Below are 12,814 nucleotides of genomic sequence, written 5' to 3'. Positions count from 1 at the left end.
CCACTTCTGCACAACCAGAGAAAGCTTGCATATTATTTTCAAAAAGCACAGTTACTGGATTAAATAATTTTAATAGATAAATATGTACCTGAAACAACAGTTTTTCAAAAACCCAATCAGTTGGAGGCATGAGGATGAGAGGCAAAATGCATGCTGGATTCTTCACCAGGTGCGTGTGTCAATTCAGGAGCAAAGACGTGGCAAATATGTGAAGTTCTTTGAGAGTGTCAACAAGTGTGTGGATGAAGGTGATCCAGTTGACATAGTATACTTGGACTTCCAAAAAGCTTTCAACAGAGTTCCTCATCAAAGACTCCTGAGAAAACATAGCAGTCATGGGATAAGGGGACAAGTACATGTATGGATTGCAAACTGGTTGAAGGACAGGAAACAGAGGGTAGGGATAAATGGAGAGAAGTAAGAAGTGGGATCCTCCAGGGATCTGTACTGGGACCGGTGATTTTTAATTTATTCATAAGTGATCTAGAAGCAGGTGTAAGAAGCAAAGTGGCCAGATTTGCAGATGATACCACACTCTTTTGGGTAGTGAAATCCAAAAGTGATTGTGAGGAGTTCCAAAAGGATCTCTCAAAACTGGGTGAGTGGGCGACAAAATGGCAAATGTGCTTCAATACTGGAAAATGTAAAGTGATGCACATTGGGATGAAAAACCCCAACATCAAGTATACGTTGATGTGATCTGAGCTGTCAGTGACTGACCAGGAGAAGGATCTTGGGGTTGTGGTGACCAGCTTATTGAAAGTGTCAGCTCAATGTAGGGCAGCTGTAAAAAAGGCCAATTCCATGCTAGGGATCATTAGGAAGGGGATTGAAAATAAAACAGCTAATATTATAACGCCCTTATACAAAACTATGGTGCAGCCACACCTGGAGCGATGAGTACAATTCTGGTCACCACATCTTAAAAAGGACATTGTAGAACTGGAGAAAGTGCAGAAGAGGGCAACCAAGATGATCAGGGGCCTAGAGCACCTTTCCTATGAGGCAAGGCTACAACACCTGGGGCTATTTAGATTAGAAAAAAGATGACTGCAGGGAGACATGATAGAGGTCTATAAAATCATGCATGGTGTTGAGAAAGTGGATAGAAAGAAATCTTTCTCTCTCACACATAACACTAGAACCAGAGGTCATCCCATGAAATTGATTGCCAGGAAATTTAGGAGCAGCAAAAGGAAGTACTTTTTCACACAATGCATAATCAACTTGTGGAATTCTCTGCCACAAGATGTGCTGACAGCCAATAACCTGGATGGCTTTAAGAGGGGTTTGGATCACTTCATGGAGGAGAGGTCTATCAACGGCCATTAGTCGGGGGGCTATAGGCCACCTCCAGCCTCAAAGGCAGGGTGCCTCTGAGTCCCAGTTGCAGGGGAGTAACAGCAGGAGAGAGGGCACGCCCTCAACTCCTGCCTGTGGTTTCCAGCAACATCTGGTGGGCCACTTTGTCAAACAGGATGCTGGACTAGAGGGGCCTTGGGCCTGATCCAGCAGGGCTGTCCTTATGTCCTTATGTGGACTCTGGGACCAGGAAGAGGGAAGAGCTGCACTGCTCTGATAATGGAAATTGCCGGGCTGTGGTTGGACAAACATCTGCAATGCAATTCACGGTTATAAAAATCAACCGCAGGTTCCACAGTCTCCAACCTCAATTTAATGTTATGTGTGAATATGACCACAGTTGAATCTAGTTGCCAACTGAGATATGGGTTCTCTAGAGTTTTGGTGGAATAGCTTATTACTTATGTGTTGCCTTGTTTTCTCTTCAGGGGCTCGTGTATGTATCGGAGAGCAACTGGCGCACATTGAGATATTCATCTTCTACACAAGCTTGTTGAGGGCATTCACCTTTCAACTGCCAGAAGGAGTGGAAAGACTCAGTGAAGAGATTGTACCAGGGCTCACGTTATATCCCCATCCTTTTAAGTTCTGTGCTATTCCCCGCTGCAGTACATCATAAACCAGAGTTAGGCAATTTTGGCTCACAATATATTGTGGCTGAGGATTATGGGAATTGTAGTTCAACAACAGCTGAGAGTCAAGGTGCCTACCCCTGTTATTAACCATATACATAATCAGAACTCATTGGTTATGTTAAATATCTCCATAATTCCTTTTCAACTGAGCTAATTTTCTTGCCAATTCAGTCACTCTCAACTGACAAATGTAACTGTTCCAAACTTGTTTTTATGCACCTGATTTGCAAAAATACTTGCAGTCATTAAATGTTTTAATTTCTCTCCAAAATGTATGCTAACTGAATAAGCTTTCCATGGTAATCGAATCAGTGTTGGAATCAGTTTTCTAATTGGTTTTGACTTACGGTACTCTATGCAGAGCCCAACAGAATGATCTAGAAGTTGGGGTAAGCAGCAGAGTGGACAAATCTGGAGAAGATCCTAAAATATTCAGAATAGTTAAATCCAAAATGGATTGTTAGAAGCTACAAAAAGTTTTCTGCAAACTGGGTGAGTGGGTGACAAAATGGCAAATGCAGTTCAATATTAGTCCCCCACCTTCACATATGCAATGATGGGGTCTGAGCTGTCGATAGTTGATCTTGGGATTGTGATGGACAAAAGTGTCAACTCAGCATGCAGTAGTTTTGAAAATGGCATATGCCATGCTTGAGACCATTTGATTGATTGATTAAGTGCCGTCAAGTCAACTCTTAGTGACCACATAGATAGATTCTCTCCAGGATGACCTGTCTTCAACTTGGCCTTTAAGGTCTCTCAGTGCTGCATTCATTGCTGTCATAATCAAGTCCATCCACCTTGCTGCTGCTCATCCTCTTCTTCTCTTTCCTTCAACTTTTCTCAGCATTATAGACTACTCAAGGGAGCTGGATCTTTGCATAATATGTCCGAAGTATGAAAGTTTGAGCCCGGTCATTTGTGCCTCCAGTGAAAATTCTGGATTGATTTGTTCTATGATCCATTTGTTTGTTGTCCATGGCATCCTCAAAAGTCTTCTCCAACACCAAAGTTCAAAAGTGTCAATGCTTTTTTCTATTTTGCTTCTTCAAAGTCCAGCTTTTGCATCCATAGAGTGTCACAAGAATAAACATTGTCTGAACAATTCTAATCTTTGTAGGTAAAGACACATCACAGCATCTACAGTAACTATCCTTTCCAAGGCCTTCATTGCATCTCTACCAAGTGCTAGTCTGTGGCTTATGTCTTGACTGCTGGATCCTTTACGGTTGATAGTTGACCCTAAAAGGCAGAAGCTATCTACCACTTCAATGTCTTCATTATCAATTCTGGTTGCTGTTCCTGTTATCATTAGTTTGGTCTTCTTGACATTTAGTTGTAGTCCCATTTTTTCACTGTGCTCCTTGACTTTCATTTCTAGAGCTTGCAGATCATCGACTTTCTCAGCTATCAGAGTGGTGTCATCAGCGTAGCACAGGTTATTGATGTTTCTTCCTCCAGCTTTAAAACTACACTCATCTTCTTCCAATCCAGCTGCTCTCAGTGTATGTTCAGCATATAAATTGAATAAATATGGAGAAAGTATACAGCCTTGTCTTACTCCTTTGCCAATCTGGAACCAGTCTGTTTGACCATGTTCCATCTGGACTGTGACTTCCTGCCCTGTGTCTAGTTTTCACATGAGACCAATGAGATGTTCTGGGACGCCCATTTTCCTAAGGATATTCTACCACTTGACATGGTTGATGCAATTGAAGGCTTTTCTGTAGTCCATAAAGCACATATTGACTTCTTTATTATCCAGAGTGCATCAGCAATGAGGTCTCTTGTTCCTCAGCCTTTTCTGAAACCAGCGTGCACATCCGGCATTTCCCTTTCCACATAGAGCTCTAATCTGCATTGGATGATCCTGAGCATTATTTTGCTGGCATGTGAAATTAAGGATATTGTGCGATGGTTCGCACAATCGGTTAAGTCTCTTTCTTTGGTATGGGTATGTAGACTGACCTCTTCCAATCTGTTGGCCATTGTGTCATTCTCCAAATTTGCTGGCACCAGAGGCGTAACTAGGGAAAACGGTGCCCGGGGCAAGCACTGAAATTGCGCCCTCCCCACCGCCCCACCCCTGCTGCCCCCCCAACATACATCTGACTGACACACATGTGTTTTTTCCTCACAACAACCCTGTGAAGTTGGCTTGTATCTCAAACATCAGAATTATGATGCAATGAATGATGATACATCCTACATTACACTTAGGTTTTTCCTCACAACAACCCTGTGAAGTTGGCTTGTATCTCAAACATCAGAATTATGATGCAATGATGATACATACTACATTATACTGAGGTTTTTCCTCACAACAACCCTGTGAAGTTGGCTTGTATCTCAAACATCAGAATTATGATGAAATGATGATACATACTACATTATACTTAGGTTTTTCCTCACAACAACCCTGTGAAGTTGGCTTGTATCTCAAACATCAGAATTATGATGCAATGATGATACATACTACATTATACTGAGGTTTTTCCTCACAACAACCCTGTGAAGTTGGCTTGTATCTCAAACATCAGAATTATGATGAAATGATGATACATACTACATTATACTTAGGTTTTTCCTCACAACAACCCTGTGAAGTTGACTTGTATCTCAAACATCAGAATTATGATGCAATGATGATACATACTACATTATACTGAGGTTTTTACTCACAACAACCCTGTGAAGTTGGCTTGTATCTCAAACATCAGAATTATGATGAAATGATGATACATACTACATTACACTTAGGTTTTTCCTCACAACAACCCTGTGAGTGACTGTATGTATTTTAACAAAACGAAAACCAAGGACTCCAGAGTAATTCGAGGGACTAGGGTGATAGTGCTAAAGACTCCTTATTCTTCCGCTGTTAAAGAAAGACTCCCCTTTTCCAAAACCGTGTGCTATTTACACCAGAAAGGTTTCAAATGGAGGGGGAAGCAGCGAGATTGAAGGGGGGGGCCCGCCACAAGTTTCACCAAGGGGTTGGCGTTGGGCTGCTCGTAGATGATGGGGAAGCAGTGAGATTGAAGTGGGGGGGGCAGCCGCAAGTTTCACCAAGGGGTTGGGCTGCTGCTGCTTGTAGCTCATGTAAGGCTGAGATGCAGAAGGAAGGAAGTGGCAGAATGGGCGGGGAATCGGGGATTGATAAGCATAAAAAGACTACACGACACGACAGAAGAGAAAACACACACCTTGTTGTGACCGCCCGCCCGCCGAATCCGCCCGCCGAATCCTTTCTTGTCCGTGCCGCCGGGTGTCCGTGTCCTCCTGCCTGCACCTGCAGCCCCAGCCCCAGCAACGACGCTCTCCTCTGCGACCGCGCCACGTGCAGGTGAGCCGAGCTGGGAGGACGGACGCACGCATGCGCAGTGCGACTCGGCACGCCGGCCGAGTCGCGTGTGCGTGCCTGACTAGAGACCCTTCCTCACCCTGGCTGGCAAGCCACTAGAGGGCCTCTTTCTGCCTGGATATAAGTTCCATCGCGAGCCAAGGCAAGGCAAGAGCATGGAACTGGGCGTCCGCCGCGGTGCCCGCCGGAAAGCCAGGCCAGCAAAGCAATGGGGGGGGGCGCGGAAGGGACTGCTCATGTGGGAGGGGGCGCCGGAGAAATTTGTATTAATTTTTTTTTTAATTAAAAAAAAGTTTTTTAAAAAAAATTGGGATCTGGCGGCGCCCCCCCCACGTGGCCCGAAAAGATGGTGCCCGGGGCACGTGCCCCCCCTGCCCCCCTATAGTTACGCCTCTGGCTGGCACAGTTTGGTTCGAGCCTTGACTGATTCTTCTTCTGCTGCCTGCCATATTTCAGTAGTTATTCCATCAATTCCTGTAGCCTTCTGACTTGGTAATTACCGGACTGCTGATCTAACTTCATCTTCCTATACTAGAGATTCTTGCAAGTTGGGAATATCTTCTAGAGTATCTTGGATGTTGACATCCCTGCTGTACAGGTTTTCAGTATGCTCCTTCCATCTCTGTTTGATCTTCTGTGAGTCAGTTACTATCTGTCCTTTGGCATCCCTTAATGTACCAATTCGAGGTTGGAACCTCCCTCTGAGTTCAGAGATCTTTTGGAAAACTTGCCTTGTTTTTCCGTGTCTATTTCCATCCTCAAGGTTTGTACAGATGTCACTGTAGTATTGCTCCTTGTCTCTTCTAAGAGCTTTCTGAAATTCCTTATTAAGTACCTTTGTGAGGCCTTTATCTTTCTTGACTTTGGCTTCTCTCCTCTTCTTGGCAATTTCCACTGTCTGTTCTGACATCCGTTTTGCTTTCTTCTGTTTCTTGTTCTTTGGCAGTCTCTTTTCACATTCATCCTCAACAACTTCTTAGGTTTCATTCCACAGTTCCTCTGGTTCCCCATCATGAGGTTCAGAACTTCTAAGCAGTTCCTGATGTTCCCCTTGAAAATGGTGGGTACATTCTCAAGATAATATTGTGAAAGCTGGATAGCTTTGTTTTTCCACTTTAGCTTAACTTGGAACTCGCACATGAGCAATTTTCACAATCAGCCCCAGGCCATGTCTGTGCTGTTAAAACTGAGCTCTTCCTCCTCCTTACACCAATAATATAATCGATTTGATTTCTGTGTACTCCATCTGGTGATGTCCATGTGTATAGGTGCTGCTTTGGTTGTTTGAAGAGTGTGTTAGCAATGAAGAGAACATTGGCTTGGTAGAAACTAATAAGTCATTCTCCTGCTTCATTTCTGTTTTCTAGGCCATATAGTCTGACTGTGTTTTCCTCCTTACCTTTTCCAACTTTGGCATTGCAGTCTTCAACCACCAGCATCACATCTTGCTTGCATGTTCTGTCAATTTCAGACTGAACTTGAGCATAAAACTCGACAACTTCCTCTTCTTCTGCATCAGTTGTTGGGGCATAATCTTGAAGAACTGTCATGTTAAAGGGTTGTCCACAAAATCTAATTGATATTAGTCAGTCATTGACCACATTGTACCCAAGTACTGTCATTTCTATATCCCTCCTGACTATGAAAACATCTTTGATTCTTAGGTTTTCGTGTCTTGAGTAGTAAATGGTATGATTTTCTAACTGAGTGTCCCATTCCAGTCCATTTTAATTAACTGATGCCCAAGATGTCAATCTGTAGTCGATTCATTTCATCTTTCACTGTGTCAAGCTTTCCCATATTCATGCTTCTTATGTTCCATGCTCCCATTGTAATTCTGTCTTTGCAGTTTTGGATTTTCTTTTCCTGCATGGCAGCATCAGCTACTAGTTGTCCAAAAGGCTTTAGTCTAATCACATCATAAATACCATTGGTACTCTGAAAAATGCTCAACTCTTCCTCAGTACCATGTTGAGTACCATCTGACCTGATAGGCCCCTATCTGGCACTATATCAACAATCATTCCATTTTGTCTATCCATGTGGTTCTCTTGGTAAAATCAAGGAGTAGCTTACTATTGCCTTCTCCCACGCAATAAGAAACGATGCCTTTGTCGTTGTCACTGAAGTGATCATCTGCCTCCAGCACCTTCCTATATCACTGCTGCCCAATATAGGTGCCTGCTTGCTTTAGTTGGGCAGCTGGGATGACCTTCGTGCTTTGGGTAACCCTACTGGGAGTATACTTCCCAGCTTACTTAGCTCATCCCTCCCAGGAACACACACACGCCCGCCATGATGAGGCACCATAGCAGGACTTGAGGGGGTTGAAACCATTAGGAAGTTAATTAAAAATAAAACTGCTAATATAATGTCCTTATACAAAACTATGGCGTGGTCACATTGGAGTACTGTGTACTGTTATGGTCACTGTATCTAAAAGGGGACATTGTAGAACTGGAAAAGGTGCAGAAGAGGGCAACCCAGATTATTGGGGGCCTACACCACCTTCCTCACCAGGCAAGGCTATGACATCTGGGTCTTTTTAGTTTAGAAAAAAGGTGACACAGAGGAGACATGATAAAGGTCTACAAAATGGTGCACAGTGTGGTGAGAGTAGATAGAGAGAAATTTCTCCCTCTCCCACAACACAGGATGGGATTGGGTGGACTTCTCTGCCATGAGATGTGCTGATGAACACCATCTTGGGTGGCTTCAAAAGGGCTTAGACAAATTCCTGGAGGACAATTCTATTAATGACTACTCCTCTTGATGGCTATAGGCTGCCTCCAGGCTTAGAAGCAGGGTGCCTCTCTAAATCAATTGCAGCGAAGCAACAGGGGGGGAGAGCACAGGCCTTCATCTCTTGCCTGTGGGTTTCCCAGAGGCATCTGGTAGACCTCTGTGGGAAACAGGATGCTGGATTAGATAGGCCTTGGGCCTGATCCTTTATCATTATTTGTGTGGCTTAATGGCTTTGGGATTCTAAATAGTTCCTGGGAATACAAATCTGTGGATAATGTAATGCTATGTATATGTAAAAATCATTTTTCCAAGTAGTCAGGATGCACAAATAACTAGTTCTGCATAGGGATAGCAGAAATATTAAGAGGCCCTGGCAGAAGAACAGTAACAACTTATATGAGAGCCAAAGCTATTGCAACATTTTGACAGGAAGACTAATCCTGGCTGGATTTCTATCACTAGAACATGCAGCAGGCAGTAATCAGGTGATTAATAAGCCAGCTGTAAATGGAATGGAGCTTTCTCTGCATGAATGCAGAGAGGCAGAAATTTGCAGTGCAGATGGGAAAGGTAAGCCTCCTTCTCTTACAGTTGAGCTTTGTTTTTACAGCTGCTCCTTCCTCTTGCATGGCTTTCTGAGAAGCGAGATAGTTGGGTATAAACTGGGGCAGCATTTTATGCAGTTCTACCCACCTGCCCTGCTTTTCACCCTTTTCTTGGGCTCTTCCAGTCACCCTTTACAAGGGTCATGGGGGAATTTTGCCTAGCATAGGGAAAGGTTAAAAATTTCTTTAAAATTGCCTGCTTTCCCATTTATTTTGTGGTTTGGGTGGTAGGTAGCACCCATAAAACTGTACAAGCCAACCCACTTTGGTGTCCCTAGGACCAACCCATGGGGAAAAATGGAGTGTTTCAAGTTCCTCATTTTTCTCTATGGTTATGCACACATTTTGCAACTAGGGGTGTTCAATTAACGATTTTTGTGTTTTGATTTGAATGTGAACTGAAACACCCCTGTTTCATTTCCGGTCCAAATCTCTCTCTCACACACACACACACACACACACACACACACACAGCACCCCAGATTTGATTCGGATCCAAATTAATCCAAATCTGACACTGTTATCCCTGGGTATAAACTCTATAGAAAGGACAGGGAGGGGCACCTTGGTGGAGGGGTAGCACTGTATGTTAAATAAGGGATAGAATCTAACAAGCTAGAAAACCTAGGTGGACTGGAGTCCTCCACAGAAACCCTGTGGGTGACTATACAAGGCCGGAAAGGGAACGTGGTACTGGGGATATGCTATTGCCCTGCGGATCAAAATTCCGACAGTGACTGGGAGTTGCAGGAGGAAATCAGGGAGGCGTCAAGGAGAGGCAGGGCTGTAATTATAGGTGACTTCAATTACCCACACATAGACTGGGTAAATTCACATTCAGGTCAGGACAAAGAGGTCAGATTTCTAGATACGCTAAATGACTGTGCCCTAGAACAGTTGGTCATAGAACCAAACAGAGAGAAGGTGATCTTGGACCTAATTCTGAGTGACACCCAGGACCTGGTGTGTGATGTCAGTGTCATCGACCCTTTAGGGAACAGTGACCACAGTGCCATCACATTCAGCATACATGTGGGGAGAGAATCACTAAGGACGTCTAACACGGACATTTTGAATTTCAGAAGAGGAACTTCTCCAAAATGAGGAGTATGGTGAAAATAAAGCTGAGGGGGGAAATCAGGAGAGTCACTTTGCTCCAGAGTGCATGGAGTTTATTCAAAACCACAGTACTAGAAGCCCAGTTAGATTGTATACCCAAAAGGAGGAAAGGTACCATTAAGTCCAGGAGGATGCTAGCATGGCTAACAGGAAACATCAAGGAAGCCATAAAAGGGAAGAAGACTTCCTTCCAAAATTGGAAGGCCTGTCCAAACGAAGAGAACAGAAAGGAACACAAACTCTGGCAAAAGAAATGCAAGGTGACAATAAGGGAGGCAAAAAGGGAGTTTGAGGAACATTTAGCCAAAAGTATCAAGGGGAATAACAAAAACTTCTTTAAGTACATCAGAAGCAGGAAACCTGCCAGGGAGGCAGTTGGACCATTAGACAATGAGGGAGTGAAAGGGATTATTAAGGAGGATATGGAGATTGCAAAGAAGCTGAATGAGTTCTTTGCATCTGTCTTCATGGCAGAGGATACTGACCATATACCTGTTCCTGAACGAGGCTTTTTAGAGATGGAGGCTAGAGAGCTGAGTCAGATAGAAGTGACAAGGGATGATGTTCTAAACTGTCTGGAAAAACTGAAGGCTAACAACTCACGAGGGCCGGATGGCATCCATCCAAGAGTCCTCAAGGAACTCAAATGTGAAATTGCTGACCTCCTTGCTAAAATATTTAACTTATCCCTGAAATCGGGCTCTGTACCAGAGGACTGGAGAGTAGCAAATGTAACACCGATTTTCAAAAAGGGATCCAGGGGCGATCCGGGAAATTACAGGCCGGTTAGCCTAATGTCCGTTCCAGGCAAATTGATGGAAAGCATCCTCAAGGATAAAATTGTAAAGCACCTAGAAAAACAAGCCCTGCTGGGAAACCTTGCCTCACCAACCTTTTGGACTTCTTTGAGAGTGTCAATGAGTGTGTGGATCAAGGTGATCCAGTTGACATAGTATACCTGGAGGAAACTTAGCAGTCATGGGATAAGGGGACAAGTGGATTGCTAACTGGTTGAAAGACAGGAAACAGAGGGTAGGTATAAATGGAGAGTTTTCACAATGTAGGGAAGTAAGAAGTGGGGTCCCCCAGGGATCTGTACTTTATTCATAAATGATCTAGAAGCAGGGGTAAGCAGCGATTTGGCCAAATTTGCAGATGATACCAAACTCTTCCGGGTAGTGAAATCCAAAACGGATTGTGAGCAGCTCCAAAAGAATCTCTCAAAACTGGGGGAGTGGGCGACAAAATGGCAAATGCGGTTCAATGTTAGCAAGTGTAAAGTGATGCACATTGGGACGAAAAACCCCAACTTCAAGTATATGCTGATGGGATCTGAACTGTCGATGACGGACCAGGAGAGGGATCTTGGGGTTGTGGTGGACAGCTCGTTGAAAGTGTCGACTCAATGTGCGGCAGCTGTGAAAAAGGCCAATTCCATGCTAGGGATCATTAGGAAGGGGATTGAAAATAAAACAGCTAATATTACAGGTGAAACTCAGAAAATTAGAATATCGTGCAAAAGTCCATTAATTTCAGTAATGCAAATTAAAAGGTGAAACTGATATATGAGACAGACGCATTACATGCAAAGCAAGATAAGTCAAGCCTTAATTTGTTATAATTGTGATGATCATGGCGTACAGTTCATGAAAACCCCAAATCCACAATCTCAGAAAATTAGAATATTACATGGAACCAAGAAGACAAGGATTGAAGAATAGAACAATATCAGGGGTCACTCCATGAAATTGATTGCCTGGAGGTCTGGGACTAACAAACGGAATTAATTTTTCACACAACGTGTGATCCACTTGTGGAACTCTCTGCCACAGGATGTGGTGACAGCCAACAAACTGGATGACTTTAAGAGGAGTTTGCATGACATCATGGAGGAGAGGTCTATCAATGGCTACTAGTTGGAGAGCTGTGGGCCACCTCCAGCCTCAAAGGCATGATGCCTCTGAGTACCAGTTGCAGGGGAATAATGGCAGGAGTGAGGGCACTCCCTCAACTCCTGTCTGTGGCTTCCAGCGGCACCTGGTGGGCCACTGTGCAGAACAGGATGCTGGACTAGATGGGCCTTGGGCCTGATCCAGCAAGGCTGTTCTTATGTTCTTATGTCTTTAAGATATCTCCCATAGGGAATAATGGAGGTGTAAGCAGCCCCATAACTCCACTTGGGGGCCATTGGGGTGGCCCAGAGCAAGTGGTGGTGTGGTGCACATTGGGTTCCAACCACCCCCATGGGTTGCTAAACCATGGGGTACTGGGTTCTGTTTCTGAGGTGTTTTGAGTGTAGATTCTCTGGTAGCATATGAGAGTGGATTCTTGTTTCTCACTGAAAATCTCATATGCTACCAAAGAATCTACACTGAACACCTCAGAAACAACAAAACCCAGTACCCCACGGGCTTGTGGGTATGGGGGTGGCTGGCACCCTATGTGCACTACACCACCCCTCACTCTGAGACACCCCAGTGCCCCCCAAGTGGAGTTATGGAGCCGCTGAATCCTCAATTATTCCCAATTGGAGGAAATCTTAAAAACCCATGAACTTCATTAATTCACAAAAAATCAACACTTTGCCCAATGCCTTTGGAATAATTCTGGTAGCTTTCTTCCCCACATTGGACACTACTACCCAACTGGGCACCCATTGGGCACTACCACCAAGTTGGAAGCCTACTCTTTTAAGATCAGACACAGCTTGAGGAGGTGAGCAAGCTTTTCTAAACAGAACAACATCTATCCTTCTCCCCCTTCAAACTAACTAACTAACAGGAGGAGGAGAGATTTTGAGGGGCTGATTTCTCTTTAAGAGATAAGTCCTAGTGTGTGTGTGTGTGTGTGTGTGTGTGTGTGTGTGTGTGTGTGTGTGTGTGTTATTTGCCAGGGCTAGCAAACGCCAATGTTTTTCACTGAATTTGTTCAGAATTCTGAAAAAACAAACATAGGTTCACCGTGCATGTTTGAAAGTCTCCTTT

At 44.0% G+C, this 12,814-nt stretch overlaps 1 protein-coding gene across 1 annotated transcript in view; it reads left to right on the top strand.

Annotated features, from left to right (window-relative positions):
- Positions 1 to 1,981, top strand: part of LOC128350628 (cytochrome P450 2J5-like) — a 68,635-nt gene extending 66,654 nt beyond the window's left edge. The window contains exon 9 of the mRNA XM_053309018.1: positions 1,791 to 1,981. Within this exon, the coding sequence (XP_053164993.1) occupies positions 1,791 to 1,981 (191 nt within the window). The remainder of the gene's footprint in view (positions 1 to 1,790) is intronic.
- The last annotated feature ends 10,833 nt before the right edge of the window (positions 1,982 to 12,814 follow it).

Source organism: Hemicordylus capensis, chromosome 3, assembly GCF_027244095.1.
Source record: "Hemicordylus capensis ecotype Gifberg chromosome 3, rHemCap1.1.pri, whole genome shotgun sequence".
NCBI lineage: Eukaryota > Metazoa > Chordata > Lepidosauria > Squamata > Cordylidae > Hemicordylus > Hemicordylus capensis.
This window is presented reverse-complemented; position numbering and strand designations above follow the sequence as displayed.